Source organism: Camelus ferus, chromosome 6 (assembly GCF_009834535.1).
Source record: "Camelus ferus isolate YT-003-E chromosome 6, BCGSAC_Cfer_1.0, whole genome shotgun sequence".
NCBI lineage: Eukaryota > Metazoa > Chordata > Mammalia > Artiodactyla > Camelidae > Camelus > Camelus ferus.
In genome coordinates, this window is record NC_045701.1 from 43,973,806 (window position 1) to 43,994,287 (window position 20,482).

The window sequence follows — 20,482 nt, forward strand, 5'->3', positions numbered from 1 at the left end:
TAATACTGGCATGTTGAAGTATTTTCTCATCCAGTATAGGGATTTTAAAAAATATGTTCCTATGGTCTACAAATTGTTTTATAGTATCAACAGTATACTCTAAATACAAAGTAACTTGGATTTTGTCCTAATCAGTTTATCGCTTTTAAGCTTATAATTTGCCATAGGGAGTTAAAAAATTTAAAACCTTCCAAACTATTTCTGCCTAAGACTTTTAATGATATTTTCTCAAATTTCAGCTTTGCTGCACCAGACTACAGTATGTGCTAACATGGTTATGCACAGTGTAAGGATTACTGCAGTTTATTTAACAGAAAAGGTTTTCATGCTTCATGTATAATAAAATATGCTACAATGATCACTTTTAAATGCTTTATTCATTGATTAAAAGAATACACATTTAACATAGACCATACAACATCAGTCATCAGGTCAAACATTCAGCTGGTTTCCTTACAGTTTCTGTCAGGAGTTATTTTATCTGATCACATTTATAAGATAAAATCTCACCACATCTGGCATTTACACACACTGTGCCAGTGGATTCACACTACTGATGTACATATAAAATCCGCATGGTATGTGCTCACTGGAGACAAAACAGTGCACACCTGTCAAAAGGTCATTTTAATATAAGATGGTAAAACCATTTGTAAAATACATATAAACTTTTTCCATAAATAGAATCATATCTGGACATCTGTTGCATAAATTGTGTTTCCAAAGCTTACAATAGAGCAGCCAGGTCTCAGCACTGCTGGGCACCCACGTTGGCTACTTACTTTATTATTGCAGACTGTCCTTTAACATTAAATGCACAACATTCGTACCACTTAAAACTGGGGTCAGGTGGAAGTCTCACAGAGACCACGTCTGTACCGCGGTTGCCCTGAAACAGTTAAATCGGCTTTTAAAGCCTCTCAGATATAACAAGGTTTTAAAACATACTTCATGGAATGTTCTTCATGTATCATAGCAGCTTATACCTGTGATAGAACAAGCTTTCAGTTTTTCCTTTCCTTTACATTCACTATTCACAGTGAAACAGGTGCATGGTTTTTTTTTTCTTTTTTTTTGTTTTGTTTTGTTTTTTTTTCAGAGTTCTGAGGTTGCTGACTGAGCCACAGCACAGCTGTGTACCACAGGTCGAAATTCGACCTTAAATATTACAATCTAGCAGTATCTGGCTGGCCAGAGTGGGCCGGCCCCTGCCAGCATGTGGGCACTTCTTCAGTTAAGTCTATTCTTTGGCAGCTGACACGCGCGCTGACAGAGAAAAATCCAGTGACTTGATGCTAGGGATTTCACGACTAATGTTTGTTTGCAAGCATGTGTGTTTACAACTCTGTGTTTTGATATTTTTTAAGGAGGTTTTTACCCTGGAATAATGTTTTTTTCTTCCTCCACTACTTGAAATCTGGGCTAAAAAGCTAACTTGAATGTATAATGTAATTGATGAATAAAATTATGTCAGATAATAGTTTAAAAAAATCCAAACAATTTCAGTATTTATGTAAATGCATTAAAAAAAAGATTAAGCAGTGTTCGAACCTAGTACTATACAAAATTCAGAATGGTAACTGGTGATACCAACTCATATATGTAATGCAAGTTAAAGTCTTGGCTTTTCTGTTAAAGATAACTCATTTGGGATCATATTATCCTCCCTTATTCTATTTCAAATAAAAATTAATGAAATGCTATCAGAGTGCATGAATGCAGTGCATTGCATACAAATCCACCAGGTTACAGATATATATCTATATATGTATAAAAATATTTTGGCTCCTGAGCTCTGAACTCTGACACACAAAGAATAAAAACATCAAAAGGCAGAGTAACTCACTGAAAAATAAAGTTAGCCAGCAACCTCAGACAACCTTCGGTTGTGTATCCTTAAGGTTTGGTAGCAAGTCCATTAACCGTGAAAGCCCTACACATTGTCACTTTGAACTTCTAAACCAATACCCGACTATGTTCTTTGATCAAGAAGTAGAATATACATATATAATTCTATAAAGCTAATACTGATTAAACACAGCACAAAGGGATTAATTCACACTACTGAAAAAAACATAATAGGACCCTACTTGCATATGTAACCACAGGAATTGTACATTTTAGAAAAAGCTAAATGTCTTCGCTGAAGCTTTGCATCTCTCTGTAAAAATGACGATTTGGTTCAGTGAAGACACTGAGTGATTCGATGTCCATGACCGCGTGCCAAGGTTGACCGAGGCCCAGGGATACCTGCTCAATAAGGTTGTGTACTGGATCCACATCCTGGTCAGCCAGTTCACCTTGGTCAAAATCAATGCTTTCTTCAGTGACTTCAAGTACTTTTAGATCAGAGCCACGAAGACGAGCTATGGCAATGAGGTTGTGCGCCCACACGGTGTAACCTTCGGAGTAAGCAAAAGACAAGCACGGTCATTCCCTTGTGTCTGATTTTGTCTATTTGATGGGCTAGTCTTTCCCACAACTTTGTATCTCACTTACTACTTTCGTCCTTTTCCTTTAAAAATAGACTGAATTGAAAAAGGTAGTATGATTGTTTAGCCTAGGAAAAAACGACTAGAAGTTTGATGTTGTCTCCCAGAATATCACTGTAGGTGGTGAACAGGTAGGTAACTGTATTCTGATATCATGGTATTTAGTAAAACTGAAGACATTTAAAGTATAATTTTATAGCTTTGGATAGTGATGTATCATAAAGAACAAAAATTTTATGCATATATATGTAGCCATTAACAATACATAGTAAATTGGTATTTCTCATTAGTAAAAAATCATCTCCTATGGTGCTTCACAGTCCAAAGTTATAAAGTGACACTTTGAACTATAAAGATAAATTTTTAACTGTCAGTAGCAAATATGTAAAGTACGAAACAGTTGTGGGAATGATATGTGCTAACTTTAGAATAGTGGTTACCTCTGGAAAGGAATAAAGGTGAATAGATGGAAGGGCTTTAACTGCAGCTAACATTTTATTTATTAATAAAACTTTAAAAAGACTGGCTTAAACTAACTTTAAATAACCTGACATTTCTTCATCCTATACAAAAATCCCCATTTTAATTAATACCTTCAGTATTGATCTGTTCTTTGCTATTACTTCTGATGACTTGTCCAATTTATAAAGCAAAACTTGAAAATCAAGATACACACATTCCTATACTAAAATGCAGACTAAAAAAATTTCAAAAATAATGAAACAGAGCTAATAAAGTTAATTTAAGATGTTTAAACAGACTTTTTATTTTATATTCTGTAAATGTCTTTAAGTTCCAGAAAAGGAAGTAACATGTTTTTCTCACTTGTCAGAAGAGGAACTCTCTCCAAATGAGAATAGTTCACATTAAGATGAAAAGCACTCAAATAAGAAAAGAGCACATCTCAACCAACAGAACCATCATTTAAAAACCTGTAATGTTGTATAAATTAAAATGTTGATACGTAGATTCTAGAAGATAAGGCAGGGAGTATGAAAGAAATCATATTTACTCTTCCTTCTGTGTTATGTTTTTAAGAGCTCTTATGATTAGAGGAAGAAATATACCTACTGCAGGTAGATACATTAAGTTTAAAAAAAATTTTTTTTAAATTTTTAAAAATGGAGGTTCTTGGGACTGAACCCAGGACCTTGTACATACTAAGCATGTGCTCTACCACTGAGCTATTACCCTCCCCACTATATGTTTTCTTAGAAAAAAATTAAATTCAAATGTCATTTTTGTGAAATACCATCGATCACATGGTAGAAGAAAAAAACACAAGCTGGAACAGAACACTTGGGGTAGAAATATGACTTTCCATTTCTAAGTGCTGTATCTTATAAATGTTAAAAAATATAAAAACCTGCATATCAACTTGTTATAAGAGTTCCTGACACTACATAAATGTCACTGCTGTCTTTTTATTGTTGTAAAAGGTTTTAGGCGTGATATCAATATCAATATCAAATTATAGTGAACAGAAATCACCTACCATGAATTGCCAGAAGAGAGAGCTTTGTGCACCTCCATGCTAATAAAACCAGTGGGTCTTCATTTCGGTTGTCACTAATATCTGGAAAACCAGACGTGTCAATCACATCATTCATTAGTATAAAGTGAGTGAGGAACTTGTCATACTGCCTGGATATAAGATCAACAATAGCTCCTGAAACACAGGTGATGTAGCTGTCAAAGTGAATCCTCTCGAGCGGTATACTGGGTTTCAGAATCTTTAACATATCTTCACTCTTGATATCAAAAGCCATCATATAGACCCGAAGGTTGGTGCTCTTTCGTGACAAGGCTTTCCAATGCTCATCATTTGGCATGTTGTCCAGAGACTTGTGCATCACGGAAACATTGTGGACCAGGAGAGAAAGTCGCTGCAAAGGCACATGGTTGCTATCGGTTAAGACTCTTGCCATCTCAGCTGTGAAGTCACAGAAATCCAGGGCAAGTGAGCACAGATTCACGAATCGCTCCAGTTCGACTGCAGTGATAAGGGTGCTGTTACCGGGAATATTGTTGTCCAGTAAACTCAGGTGCTCCATGGTGTTGGCAACAGAGTTTGAGAGAGATGACAGTGATGTTGGGGTTACTATCTCCAGCATAAACCCACAGGACAGCCATTTCAATTGCCTACTATTACTCAGTATTTCTTCAAACAGCTGCTGAATTCTGTAAGGAAAACATGCCACATGATCCTATTAACATTTACCTCTCATCTTTTAACACTGACTTTTGAAAACAGGCAATGAAATAGCATATGATGTTGAGATTCATTTTCTTTCATTAATTTCTATCCAACCAACAAGTAATATCATAAATACCATTAAAATTCACCTTAAAACAAGGACTATGAAATATTAAACATATAGACATGTTCTTCATCCAAGTAAAGGAGCATTTACACCAGTATGGTAGAAAAGACTGATGATATATAATTTATGTTATAGCAAAGACAAGTAGAGAAATGTTTTAAACAGCAATAATGGTCATGGAATGGCATGTACTGATTACTGTATTTCATAATTAAGACATTTCCAGGATATACGGTTTTAGAAAAAATATTACTCTTCTGATCGTATCTTACAATTTCTCATAAAAACTAAAATTATTATTAATATGAGTCCCTTTCCACTATCTATATAACTTACTGTTTAATTTTTTTGCCATCAGGGTCCACCTTGCTGAGGTATGTATTTGACAAACTTCCTTGCTGTTGTAGAACACTTATGTCTCCAAAAAGGCTGAACTTCTGGAGGTTCCTAAAAAGTAATTTAAAATGATTGTCTAAATAATTAACATAAAATATGAACACTTAAAAATAAAAATATGCAGAAGGAATATTCTAGAAATGCTTTTACCTTATAACCCACTAAGACGTCAATTAAGTACTTTCAGATTGCTTTTTACATACAATGTGATACAAGAGAAACAGCGTAAGTGTTAAAGAATGAGGACTGGTGCATAATGGTTAGTTCAGGAACTCAGTATTTTAATGACCATGGAAAAGTCTTCTTAAGGTCTTGGGACTCAATTCCTCATCAGTAATAAACACCTACTTTAAAGTGCTTAGGGATGAATGAGTAACAAAATGACATATGAAAACTACTTAAAGCTCTAAGTTTTATATAGATGTTAATTATAATATAAAAATTACCCAAACCAGTTAACTTAATGTGTTAAATGCTCAAGGGTGGGGCATTGCCCTGAAGATAATTTTTAGTAAGAAATATTCTTGGACTAAAATCCAGAGAAACTTTCCCAGTTTTCTGATCAAACGTATAGCTTATCAAGAGAGGTTAAAGAAAAAAACTACATAAAAATCTTTCAATTTTGGAAAACTTTAGCTATAAAACATACTTTTCTAATAGTAAAATTCTAAATAAAGTAAGAGAAAAGTAACAACAAGATAAAGATAAAAACTCCTAAATTCCAATAATAAACACAAAAATTCAACTAAGTAAATTTAAAGATCAACTTGGCTTTAGTAAATGATCCATTAATCAGGCAGCATCCTATCTAGCAAACGGGCTCTGCAGAGCTATAGAAAAGTAAAGGGTTTTTAGCGGTAGATAGGAGGTGGGAAAAAGGAAGTTATTAGCAAAGACTTCACTGTTTCAAGCAACAGTCACCCTCCTAAAGGGAACTGAAGGGCCTATGGGTGGATTTCCTCACTACTGCTGACCAGGTAATTCCAGGCTGACTGATTAAAGGTTACTTTCCTGGGGGAGACTGAAACTGCAGTTAGGTTAAGTCTTGGTTTGGTGACCTGGGGTTGAGCACAACTGACTCCATTTGGGGTCCACTGTCTCCTTTTAAATATAACAAATAGAGATTGCACGTGTAACACAAAAGTCAGGGATAACTTTAATACAGAAATGTATAATCTACAAGAGTGATAAAGTAAGATTTAAGAAATGCTTCAAAGTATGTCACATTTTCCCAAATTAATAACCTTAGTTTCACTAAAAAGCCTGATGTTTCTAAAACAACTTGAAATAATCATTAATTCATTCAACCTAATACTCTGAGGGCCTACTAAGCATCAGGCACTGTGTACCCTATCAGAGACAGGACAGTCATCAAGTGCTGTGAAGGACAAGCTTGTGTGACACTGTACGTCAGAGGAGGCTCCCCTAAGTGAAGTGATTAAAATGGGACCTTAAGGATATGTGGGACCTGACCAGGAGAATGAGTGTGAGGAGAGGGTGTTACAGGGATAAGGAAAAGCTTATGCAAAGCCCCTGAAGTTGAAAGGAACAAAGTGACCTTGAGACACTGAAAGTAATGTGGAATATAGAGACTAGTGAACACAAAATGAAATGAGGCTGTAGAAGTAGTCAGAGTTCTATGTTAAATAAAAATGTTTGGTTTTTGCCTTCAAAAATAATGAGATGTCCCCACATGATTGTAATCAGGGAATATCATGATTAAATTTGTGTCTGTAAAGAAGTTGGACCCTATGGGGCCTTCCAGGGACAGACCCCTCCCGTTTATCATCTGCTGTAGCTCCTCTCTGAAGTAGCCAGGTAACAGTATCTGATGCGCATTCCTGAGCTGTTTTACTGGTGCTAAAACCTCCATCAAGTGGAAGACTACTTGATGATTAACTACTTGATGTCTGAGACCACAGAGCCCTCGGGCCTACCGGAGCCTAAGGACTGATAATGTTAACCCCTGTGACAAGGCCCTGTTACCTCACCATCAACAATATCAGAGAATTGTGCGGGAGCCGATCACATATCCTGCGACTCTCCTCCATCACCTGACCTTTAAAAATGCCCGAGTTCAGGCTTTTTGAGCACTAGCTGTCCTGGCCTCCTTGTATAGTGCCCTACAATAAATGCTGCATTTTCCTTCACCACAACCCGGTGTCAGTATATTGCTCTTGGCAAGCAGACCCCAGTTTGGTTCGGTAACATCTGGAAAATATTTCTGTAGCACCGGAACAGCCTGGAAGGAGGCAAAGTGGGGAGACTGGTTAAGAGAGTATTTTAGTAATAGCGATAAGAGATAATGGTAGCTTGAATTAGATTTTTGGTGGTAGAGATGAAGAAAATGGACAGTCTCAAAGCTGTACTCAGGAGCTAAAACGGACAGGAAAGGGTCTTGGATTAGCTATAAAGGGGTGAGGGAGAGAGTAGTCAAGAGTAACTCCTAAATTTTCTGGGTTGTGGAACTGAATAGATGGTAGATTTTCATTGAGACAGGATTCACAGAAATGAATCAGAAATTAGGGTTTTGGAGGTTTCAGGGGGTTTGGTGAGGTGGTAGAATAGTTAGATTGTGAGCTCTATTTTGCACATGTTGAGCCTCAGGTGCCTTTAAGATAGTCAAGATGTCAAGTAGGCTTTTCCAGGTCTGGAGCTGAGCTGTTATCCAGACAATAACTGAAGTCATGGATGGGAGCAATGGGGCTTAGGATAAGAGCATAAATGAGAAGAAAAGCAGGCAAAAAGTTAAGTTGTGAGGAACTCCAATAATTAAATTAGAGATGGATGAGGCTGCAAAGGAGTGGCCAGAAGTTAGAGAAAAGCCAGAAATATGGAAATCATAGAAACCAAGGGGCAAGTGTTTTACAAAGAATAAAGTGATCAACAGCAGAGTCATGAGGTCTTAATAAGATGAGAACTAACCATGTCCATTTGGCTTAGCAACATGGTGATCAGAATGGAAGTCATTTTGTACGGTGTGATGAGAAGAGGTCAGATTGGATGTGAAGAAATGCTGACAGTGGGTACAGACAAATATTTTTAAGAATATGCTGCGAAAAGGAACAACAGAAGGCACTAGAGAATACATAAAAGCCTCCAGATAAGATGCAAAGAAATAAGAGAATGGATGTGGCTCCTGGTTAGGAAAATAGGGATGAATGAAAGAACTTCTGTTAGGCAGTTAAATATGTGGGGGCACCGGGCAGACAGGTGGAGGAGAGGGAGGATGGTCCTGAAGATGATGTCATGCCCACTTCCAGCATAAAGGGACTTGACTTCTTCTAAATGAATGCCAGCAAGAAACCAGTCAGAACCTGACAGCCACGACTGCTCGTAGCAGAAAGGACTTAACTGGACATGACCCAATGTTCATTGTATTATGATTAACATTGGGATTTAGGCTCCACCCATGGGTTTTTCCATAAGTACCATGGGTAAGCACATGTGCAAAGGGGCCAATCATGACTAAGCATTCTAGAGACAAGGGCTATCAATCAATCAAGAGACCACCTCTAAGCGAGCGTATAAGAAAAAGGGGAGACAAAATGGCCACTTTTCCTTCTTGGATCAGCCTGCCTCCTGTTCTTGGAGGTGTAGATTTCCTTTTCTAGATTTTAAAAAATCTTTCACTACAAAACACACTGTCTCCTGACTATGAACTTATCTTTTGAGTATGACAAGAACCAGGGTCTTTTCCTTTTGGGGTAACACTTTCATACCAGATAGTGAAACCACAGTGTCAAAATTAGTAGAAAACAAAAAGACAAGTCAGCAGAATAGAACAAATACCCAGAAACAGACCCTTGTACATGAAAGAGTTTAATAAATGATAAAGAAGGTATTATAAATAACAGGGAAGGGAAAGGCATATTTGATATGTGATTAGCAGTTTCACAGAAAAATCAAATTGGAGCAAATTCTGACTCAACAGACCAAACTAATCTGCAGACATATTATTACATACTAAAAGTCAAATCAAAGTAAAAGTCATTTCCCTTTTACCCTTCCTTTATTCTGAAGTTTCCACATCCATCAATTATAAAGAGGTTGATTTGCTTCTCACTACCTCTTCTAGAAAGAAAAATAAATTTAAAGACCTCTAAAAGAATATTTATTTTTGGAGAACAAGTTTTCATATAAAGTACAAAAAAGATACCACATTCAATTTCTAACAATATTCAGAGCTCTTAGAATTTTTCTCCCTCCAACCTGATTTAACTACCACTGTATATCTGTAACATTGTCCTTGTGATATTAAAGAGAAACTATTACTTCTTCCACTAAGGATTAAACAGCTACAAGAACTACCTTTTCACTGTAAACAACTAGGAAACTGGACAAAATAAGTGAGGCAACTATTTTCACACACTGGATGATAAGCAGTATACGACCCTGATCCCTGAGAGATGAAATAAAATGAGATGACCACTATGACTGCCTCAGATAATGGCCTGGAGAGAGTTTCCAAGCTGCAACACATGGTCAGGGAACCCAAAAAGAACCCAGCAGTCTCCCTAAGTTGAAGAAACAGAGATTTGAGAGAGCCCAAAGTGGCTAGACTTTGCAGGGCAGAGTACCAGAGACAAAGAGTTCTAATGATTTGCAGAGGGATTTGCAAAGATAATACCGAGGTCTTTGGCTGAGTAATAATGATCGGAACATGCGTGGGGTAAAACTGCACGAGAGTGGAGAAAGTACTACTGAAAAGTACAGCACACGTGGTGGTGGGAAGAGTTTAAGTTCCCACAAGCCAGAGTTAAGACATGTTATAACACAGGTAGACATCTCAGAAAAGCCATTTGTTAGTACTGGAGATTAATTAGCTCTAGCTAAGAGGTGTTTCGGATCTACACTAACAAAGCTTAAAGGCAAAGTTCAAAAGGATCAAACTCATTTCACATAAATTAACTACGTGTAAGATTGAAGTTCAATACTCTTAAAAAAAAAGAGGACTCAACAATGTAAAAATAATGTCTGGCATCCAATCTCTGACATGGAGGAAAAGGAAAAATGAATCACCATTAAGGAAAAAAACTGATAAACTTTTTCATAAAAATTAAAATCTTTTGTTTTTCAAAAGATAGCTAAGAAAATGAAATGCAAGCAAAAGACTAGAGAAAATATTTGTAAGACATACATTTAATTAAAAAAAAAACCTGTATTCAAAATATATAATAAACTCTTACAACTTAAGACAGAGAACCCAGTGGAAATGTGCGCAAAAGATACGGACACTGTACTAAGGAAGATATACGAGAGGCAAATTACACATGAAAAAATGCTCATCCTGATTATTCATTAGGGAAATGCAAAACATCGATGAAGGGGGTCAGCTCAAGGTGGCGGAGTAGAAGGACATGGAGCTCACCCCTCCCACAAACACATAAAAAAATTCATCTATGTGTGGAACAATTCACACAGAAAACTGACTGGAAACTGCCAAACTCCTGTACAACCAAAGCTGCAAGAAAGATTTTCAAATAACTGAATAGGATGGCGAAAAGTCATAAAGTTGGGACCTCTTACCCTGGAAGGAATCTGAAAGGAAGAGAAGGTCCGCAAGGGTGGATCCTTGCCCTGGGGAGTAAGTGGGTCAAGCCACAGACTGGGCCTCCCAGTCCCGGGGTCCTACACGAAGGAGACAAGCCCTTTGGCTTCTGGGAGAACAGCTGGGTCAGACAGAAGGGCTGGAGAAGCTTAGATGCTACTAGCGAAGAGTGCAAGGGTACTGGCTTACCAATATTCAGGATGGAGAGAGCTTTGCACTGGTGGCTGCTGCCTTGCCACTCTCCCCAATCCGAACGAGGTGAACACACTGGTCCTGCTCACTCCACATCACAACTTGGCTTGATATCTGGACCAGCCAGGCCTGGGAAAAAGACTCAGTCTAGTACACAGGCACAACCTAGGGGAGCCTGGGGTGTGGTCTGGGTGTGGCAGCAGTGACCAATGTAAGCACTTGCTTGAGTAGTGCCACAAAAGATATTGTGACCTGCATGCCATGGTCTGTCTTCCAGCTGAGAAAGCATTCTGGCCCAGCCAACTCTGTGCCACAGTAGGGTGCAGGGTCTGGGGCAGATAGGCCCTGGCAGAAGACTCGATCTGGGGATGCAGAGACGGCCTGAGGGCCTGGGGTGTGGTCTGAATGGGACAGTGGTGGCCACTGTCTCCACTCGCTCAGGTGTTGCCACCAGGAGACTTGGTGCTGGATCTGGGACAGACAAATGCTGGGAGAAGACTGCCACACAGGCAGCCCAGATCACTGGCAGCAGCATGGCCACCTCAATTCATGCAGCCACATGAATTATTATCATATAATAATATATAATAATAATATATTATTATTGTACTTCTCATTCTGTTCATACATTGTTTCTCTGATTTCACTTAGCTGTCTATGTTCTCCTGCATCTAACTGTGCTTCTTTAAGATGATTATTTTGAGTTTTTTGTCAGGCAATTCATAGACCTCCATTTCCTTGGGGTTGGTTACTGGAGCTTTATTAGTTTCCTTTGGTAGGTCCATGTTTGCCTGATTTTTTATCTTTGTAACCCTGCATTAGTAACTGCATTTAAAGAAGTAAACACCTCTTCTAGGCTTTACAGACTGGTTTCATCAGGTAAAGATCTCCTGCCATGTCCCCAGACTGATTAGATTGCTTCTAGGACCATGGCTGTGCTGGGGTAGAGCCAGGACAAGTGGCTGCTGCTGGGTGGTGGCACAGGGGTCCATGGTTTGTGGCCTGTTACCAGACACTTGGGCAGGCATGTATCTGGTCTTGTCCCTTCGTGGAACAGCACAGTTTCTAGGTCCATCATCAAAAAGTTAAAAAAAAAAAAATCCTACAACCCCAAATACCTCTTGGCTATACTGCCAACGGATGTTACAGATATGAGAAAATACATATAGAAAAACACATGGTCTTTTCCTCCATTGTCCAATTAACTCAAATACGACTCAAATCCATTATTTTTTTAAGAAAGTACAAAAGCTCAAGAGGACAACTGTCCTGTGCGAATGGAGAAAAAGGGTCACATTTCTTCACCTGTGATGTCATTTTTTACTTTCATTGGCTGTAACTCATTTATCTTGAAGACCTCATATCTAATCTCCACAGTTGTCTCAATCTCAGACTGAAAAAATGCAGCCTGCTGGCTATGGCAATGCAAAAGGGAAGTCCTCTCCAAATTCTCATTTTCTCATTCTTTTGGAGAAACAGGAATGGAAAAATATACAGGCAAAGGAAATAAAAACAACCATGGATTATATAGTTCCTCTAAATAATTTAGCAAGTTTTCTCCACTTACTTTCTATAATTAGGTCCACAGAATTTCACATACTATGTTGGTATTTACTTTTTCAGTTTTCCCAATCATTTTAATCTACATCACTGGCATCAAGGTCTGAATATTCCTTCTTTTTGACTCCCCTGTCATTGGGCTATTCACCCTACACTCTAGATAGAGATCACTGACATTAAGGAAGACATCTATCCTCTCTTCTGCCCTTCTCTAATCTCCCCCTTCTCTACTACTTCAATACATCAAGTCCAAAAATTTCCCTAATTATAAATCAGAGATTCCTCCTTATGAAGATCCCACAAGTGGAACCAAAAGCTCATTTCATGTATTCCACTTTATTTATATATGAATGTACACTATTTTCTGTACTAAATATGGTCAAGATAAATATCTCCTAGTGATAAATGAAAAAGACCTTATTTATAAATAAAAAAAATAAGAGCAGAAGAATCATCTTTCACTAACATGGCTAACAGCCGAGATTACTGAAAGAAAGTGTTAATATTTTTTGGCAATTATTGGCATAATGGTGACTACTTGTTATAGTTACCAGTACTTACAGTTAAAGGTAGGGTTTTACGTTTCCACAATTTATTTTTCTCAGAGCTGTTATTTGGATTTACTGAATTTAAAACATAAAAGGTTTTTTCTATTTTGACTTCCTTTTTCAATTTTAACTAAAATTTCCTTGCAATGTCATTTTCCTAAGCACTTAGATTTTACTGACAAATAGCACTGAATTTCCTCAGCTTCTCAGCATTCTAAAATTCCTTATTATTCAAATCATGACACAGTGTTGCTGTATGTACTCAAATAATCTGGATAGTATTACCTAAAAATGAACTTCACAACTCCTAGCCCTACAAAATTGTATATGAACGATTTTGTTCATTCATTTAAATTCCCATATCAAATTTATTCATCCCTCTCCAACCCAATGGATTTCACTAACTGGAATCCATTTACCAAATAATACTGATTGCTAAACTCATACAGGTTAACTTCTTTTGACAATCAGTAATGATAATGAAAAATTCCAAATGTTACATTCGCTTGGCAAAAATTAATTAGGTATTTGTAACTATTTTGTTTTACATACACTGATTACACTGGTCTGAATAAAGTACTTAGTGTCACTCATTGAGACAATCAACATAAACCTCATTACAATCAGCAAGAATAATGTTATCCACACTTTTAAAGGGTTGCCTAGGAGAAATACAGGTAATGTTGAAAAGGCACTGAATGGAAAACTGAGTGTCCTGAATGCAAAAATTCTCTAAATTGCAGTCTTCTTATCTGTGAAATAAAATAATTTCTAAGTTAGTTAAAAAGACCAAAAAACTATCTTATTAGCAACATCTAATTTCTTCTTATAAATGTGACAATATTCAGTCACGTACTTAAAATTTTGCTCTAAGTTCTCATGTCACAAAACCTCGTCTAACTTATTTTTAACTTGAAAATCCTCTGATTCTATAAATTCATGGTCATTAAACTTTCATTTAAAAGCACTAAGTGAAAATGTTCAGTTAGAAATAAAAACAAAGTAACTGAGTACTCAATGTGCTTTCCCATAAATTAAAAAACCTTTTGTCATTTTGGCTGAAATTATCATCCTCTTTTAGGCTATTCTTGAAATAGCTACAGCATCTGCCTGCAATATTAGCTCACCCCATTTTTAGAGTTTCTAAGATATTTCAGCATTACTGCTACTAATCAGAATACCATTTTCAATTATAAAACTACTCAAATTAATTGTTCTTGAAACGATGAAAAGGAGTCCCTCATCTATAGATTTCAGAGCTTTATTCATTTATATAAATTTAAACTGAATTATTTTATCTACTGGCTGATTCACATTAAAGTTGGGATTAGGACTTAAAAGGAATGAATGAAAAGTAGCTTAGGTATTGAGGGTAAAATATATACCATGACAGTTTCTTATGAACATTATCTACTTACCAACTTTTAAAATTTCAGTATGTGTAAAATATTATATAACAATATTATCACGAACTGGCAAAATGAAAAAAGGTAATATATAAGGAAGAAAACTAGTTTATAGTTAAAAAAATTAAAGCCAATATTACATAAATAAATACATCCAAATGACAAAAATAAAGATTTACGGGCTTTTAACCTGAGGTCCATCCTAGAATCTATAGGCAAAATACTGTGTTTATGTGCACTTTCTGGGAGAAGGATCACTAGCCTTCATCAGCTCTTTAGAGATTAACCAAAAGATATTAGGAGTAATTGACCTAAGCCTAGATTCCTAGGAGGGATGTTAAAAAACAAAATACAGCAATAAAACAAAACAACAAAAACTCTAGACCTACATACATGATCTGTCCATATTTAAAATGTAGTATTAACCACATTTACCATGTATACCCCTTCTCACAACTGCCAACTTCTTTAAGAGCTACTTCTATCTGTAAGTTAAGAAAGAACACGCAGCCATTAGCCTATGACACATCGGTAGTTTGACAGGAATTGCATTACATCTGTAGATTGCTTTGGGTAGCATGAACATTTTAACAATATTGATTCTTCCAATCTATGAGCATGGTATATATATTTATTTATTTGTGTTATTTTCAATTTCTTTCATCACTGTCTTACAGTTTTTTTTGGAGTACTGGTCTTTTATCTCCTTAGTTAGATTTATTCCTAGGTATTTTATTTTTTTTGATGTGATTGTAAATGGGATTGTTCTCTTAATTTCTTTCTGATAGTTCATTGTCAGTTTATTAAAAAAAACAGATTTCTATACATTAGTTTTGTATCCTGCAACTTAACCAAATTCATTGATGAGTTCTAATAGTTTTTTCTGTGGTGTCTTTACTATTTTCTATACATAGTATCATGTCATCTGCAAACAGAGACAGTTTTACTTCTTCCATTTCCAATTTGGATTCTTTTTCTTTCTTTTTCCACTCTGACTGCTGTGGCTAGGACTTCCAACTCTATGCTGAAGAAGAGAGGCAAGAGTGGGCATCCTTGTCTTGTTTCTGATCTTAGAGGAAATGCTTTCAGCTTTTCACTATTGAGTAAGATGTTAACTGTGGGCTTGTCACACATGGCCTTTATTATTTTGAGGTATGTTCCCCTATACCCATTTTTTGGAGAGTTTTATCATAACTGGATGCTAAATCCTGTCAAAAAGCTTTTTCTGTACCTTTTCAGATAGTCACATGATTTTTATTCAGTTTGTTAATGTGCTGTATCACACTGATTGACATGTGGATACTGAACCATCCCTGCACCCCTGGGATAAATCCCACTTGATCATGGCATATGATCCTTTAATGTACTGTTGAATTTGGTTTGCTAATATTTTGTTGAGGATTTTTGCATATATGTTTATCAACAATATTGACTTTTAATTTTTTTTTTGTGGTGTCATTTTCTGATTTTGGTATCAGGTTGCTGCTGGCCTCACAGAATGAGTTCAGAAGTGTTCCCTCCTCTGCAATTTTCTGGAATGGTTTGAGAAGAGTAAGTGTTAAATTCTTCTCTAAATGTTTGGTAGAATTCACCTGTGAAGCCACCTGGTCCTGGACTTTTGTTTGTTTGTTTGTTTGTTTACATTATTGATTCAATATCATTACTGGTAATTGGTCTGTTCACATTTTCCATTTCTTCCTGATTCAGTCTTGAGAGACTGCACATTTCTAAGAATTTATCCATTTCTTCTAAGTTGTCCATTTTATTGTTGTATAGTTGTTTATAGTAATCTCTTATGATTCTTCTGTGGTGTTGGTTGTAACTTCTCCTTTTTCATTTCTTATTGATTTGGGCCCTCTGTGTTTTTTTCTTGATGAATTTGGCTAAAGGTTTATCCATTTTGTTTACCTTTTCAAAGAACCAGCTTAGTTTCATTGATCTTTTCTATTTTTTTGGCCTCTGTTTCATTTATTTCTGCTCTGATTTTTATTATTTCTTCCCTTATACTAACTTTGGGTTTTATTTGCTCTTCTTTTTCTAGTTCTGTTGGGTGTAAAGTTAGGTTGTTTGAGATTTGTCTTGATGAATCTGGCTAAAAGTTTATTCAAAACCACATATATATTATTATTCCTATTTTGCAAAAGGATGTATCACATTTTACTAGCAATTATCTTAATTTTTTACTTTATTTTTTCTACATTTTTCAAATATTCTATTTCTGTAAACATATATTACTTGGGAATTTGGAAGAGAAACTTAAATTAGTTTTACGTAGCCTTCACCTTTATAAGAACTTAACTTACATCAAAATCATTAAAAAAATTAATAACCTGCATATTAGCAAAATTTAACAAGTTAATATAAGGAGACTCCCTGGAAGATTTGTTTTAGTTCTGGGTATTCAATACTTTTAAGTGTACCAGATACGTTAGTAACAAGCTACTCATGGGCAATGTAAACAATTTTCTCTATTTGCAGCAATGAAATGGTAATAATCTTTCTTGTTACAGTAGAACCAATAACACATTCCCAAATTTTCCTTACAGATGTAACCACTGACATACTTTTGAAGCTGCAATGATGTGTAGGATTTTCCAATTCAATCATATTTCTTTATTAGAAAATTGAAGTGACTTGCCTAAGACTGCCATACTAGTTACGGCATAGCTAGATAGACGACCTGGGTTCTGACTCCCACTTCATGTTATTTCTTATAATTAAACTGTGTCCACAATTGTATACCATGGTCTTACTGATAATTACTGGAAAAATTAAAGGTGGCATATTTTAGAGTAGTATATGACAGACATTTGTGGAGAAAGAGTTTTTAGGTACTTACTTTCCCATTAGAAATTAAAATTTATTTAAGTGAGGTAGAAAACAGTAATTTACTTTAAAACTCAGAAACACAGAGGAAAAAAAAACACCACTGGTAACTTAAGGGCAGCTTTCAAATACATTATGTTGAAATTACATTATGAATAATAAGGTGAAGCCAAGAAAAATGGCATATAGCCTCCAGCTGGCTAACTGTTGTTTCAGATGGTAAAAAAGGGACTGAAAAGAACATCCAGGCAACATCACTAGAATAGGTTCAACAGAACAGAACCTATTGAACCATGGCAATAAACAGATGCCTTACTTTTCAGCCAGGAGAACATACCAGTAATGTAAGAATTGTGCCACGTAATTCTTTTACTTAAAGATGAAATCTGTGACCTGAGTTTTATTTACTTAATTTATTCATTTATTTATTTATTGCTGAATCAGCACGTGAACTAAAGAAGAAAACTGGTTTCATTCCCCTACGATGTTCAAAACATGCACTTGCTCAAAAGGCATGTAACTAAAACATATCAGGAAAACATTACAGTTGGTTAGAAATATTTTCTCATCTTAATTCTTCAAATTAACTTTGCACTGTTCCTATGGTAATATTAATTAGGATACAACCTACTTAATAGTCCTTTTGCAAATCCTAAGATGTGTTGTGAAAGAGCACAAAATTATAAACAATGTTTGATAATCAATCTTCCTAATACCATTGCCAAAATAGAATGAATTTCTTTAACCTAATCGCATTCTTCATAAATCCTACTTTAAAAAGTCATCAGTTCCACATCCAGAGCTAAGTCAGATTGTCAAGTACTTACAACTTAGAAACTTAGCCTACAGACGGCTCTCCTATACTCTGCTCATTAAATTAAAATACGTATTGTGTGCCAATTACGTGAAAAGTTATGGTAATTAAGTTCCAAGTGTCCATGAGTTTAGACTCTTGGAGTAGAAATAAAGGGTTTAAAAAGACTCACTTAAAAAAAAAATCAGGTGAGACTAAGGAATTATTAAGTGTATTAATGCCACTGTGGTTATATATAAAAATTTACAGTTTTTTATGTACAGAGTACATAATTTTCAGAGTTTTATATTTAAGTGTGTAGTGTAAAATAACATCTGTGCCTTGGATTTGTTTTCAAATACCTCAGTAAAGATAAAAGAAAACAAATATGGCAAAAATCTAAATTACTGAATCTGGGTAGTAGGTTCACTGTATCTAGTTTTTTATGTGTTCAAAAATTTCACTTAAAAATTAGAAAAAAAGGCAGTCATTTCTTTAATTGTATAACTGGAAAGTTCACCTAACTACTCTGCATCTCAGTTTCACCATCCATGAAATAGGGATAATAGTGCTGCCTACCTCACACGGTTGTTGAATACCTCTGTTTCTCTGGGAAAACTGGTTTAGGATTTTAAGGACTGTCAAGAACACATCCACTCAGCTCTCTGCAGTACTGGCAATACAACCAGGCCTGACCCAGCCCTGTGGCCACGGTGGTGACTCTATTAGGACTTTGGTATGAGGAGGGTGTGTGGCTTGAGAAGGTGGCTCTAAGCTACAGAAGATCAAACTCTCTTGCCTCAGGTGACTGCCCTTCTTCTTTGCCTTAAACCAAAATTGTTTTTTTTTTTTTTTTTTTAGGTTTCTAAGAATGAGATTCTTTTTCGAAGTAACCAGCAACATCTGAATAATAAACAGCTTAAAAGGTAGCTCAAATTTGGCTCCTGTTTCCTCCCTTTTCCTTGTCCACTTAAGAGCTGTAACAGAAGAACAGTACACACGATGAGTTTCTGTATAGAAAATTAGATTTACCTGGGCCTAGTGTTAACAGTGATGAGATGACTGATTTGAGGCAAAGGAAAGGAAGAATCTTTGTGCAGAGTATTACCTGGGTCTTCTTCTTGACTTAGTCCTACTATCTTGTACCCACAGCTCATTTGTGGGTCAGACTTAGGCAAATTCCAAAGAATAATGGGTTTAACATGAAGCAGGAAAGTGAGGGAGAAGAGGAGAAAAAAAAATCCAAGTGACTGCAGTAAGGAATGACAGGAAGTCTCTGGGGCAATTCAACAAACTGACTCAAATTTATGTACAGCCTATATGAACAGGGCACTGCTTGAAAGTACTCGGTGGTAAAGGAGCTAGATATCAAAGATAAGCCATGTTTTCAGAAAATAAACGGTGTCCAAACCCTACATATCTCTTTTTTTTAACACAGGGCAAAAACAAAATGAATAAAAATAGCCAAAGGAAAAATCTTTTTGAACATATTTAGGGAGGAACAATTAAAGTTAGGGCATTGTAATGTTAGCTGAACGAGTGTTTCCAGTTTTTTATACTCACATTCTACTTCTAGAAGGTTTCCAGATAAAAATAAGTACAGAATCAGACCACTTATTAGTTCCACTGCTCCCACCCTGGTCCATGCAACCATCATGTCTCACCTGGGTTACTGCAACTGCCTCGTAACCCAGATCATTACTTCTACTCTTGTCCTGCTATAAACTATTCCTGACAAAGCACCTAGAATGTTCCTTTTGTTTATTTATTAATTTTTAAATATATATAGTGTTTTTTTAACTTTATTTTCTTTTTTTGAGGGGGGTGGGTAATTAGGTTTATTTACTTATTTTTTTAGTGGAGGTACTAGGGATTGAACCCAGGACCTCCTGCATGCTAGGCATGAACTCTGCCACTGAGCTATACCCCTCTCCCCCTAGAATGTTTCTTTTGAACTATTAGGTCATGTCACTCCTTTTCTCAAAACCCTTTCATGGCTCCTCAAGTCACTTAAAGTCAAAGTCCTCATAAGAGCCTAATAAAGGCCTACTGATTTCTGTATCACTTTCCCCCTTACGTGGCTGACCTCTTCTACATCTCATTGCTTCAGGTGCTGTCTTACTTAGCCATGCCAGCCACAGTCCCACTGCAGAGCCACTCCTGGACTTACCGCTACTTCTCCCAGGAATCACTTTCCAGAGAAAGACATATGGCTTACTCCCTACTTTCCTTCAAATACTACTTATAGGAGTTAAGACCTTCCTTAAATACCCTATTTTACACGGCAACACTCCTTCCCACCTCCACCATCTCCCTTCACTGCTTCATTTTGCTTTATAGCATGTATCACCAACTATGATACCATATATTATACTTATTTATTTACTTTTCCCA

The 20,482-nt window shown here is 36.2% G+C and overlaps 1 protein-coding gene across 1 annotated transcript in view; it reads right to left on the reverse strand.

Annotated features, from left to right (window-relative positions):
- Positions 1-358: 358 nt before the first annotated feature.
- Positions 359-20,482, reverse strand: part of FBXO33 (F-box protein 33) — a 29,694-nt gene continuing 9,570 nt past the window's right edge. Inside the window, exons 2-4 of the mRNA XM_006187928.3 lie at positions 5,153-5,263; positions 3,988-4,673; positions 359-2,402 (exon numbers count right to left, since the gene is read on the reverse strand). Coding sequence (XP_006187990.2) covers positions 2,131-2,402; positions 3,988-4,673; positions 5,153-5,263 — 1,069 coding nt within the window. The 3' untranslated portion in view covers positions 359-2,130. The remainder of the gene's footprint in view (positions 2,403-3,987; positions 4,674-5,152; positions 5,264-20,482) is intronic.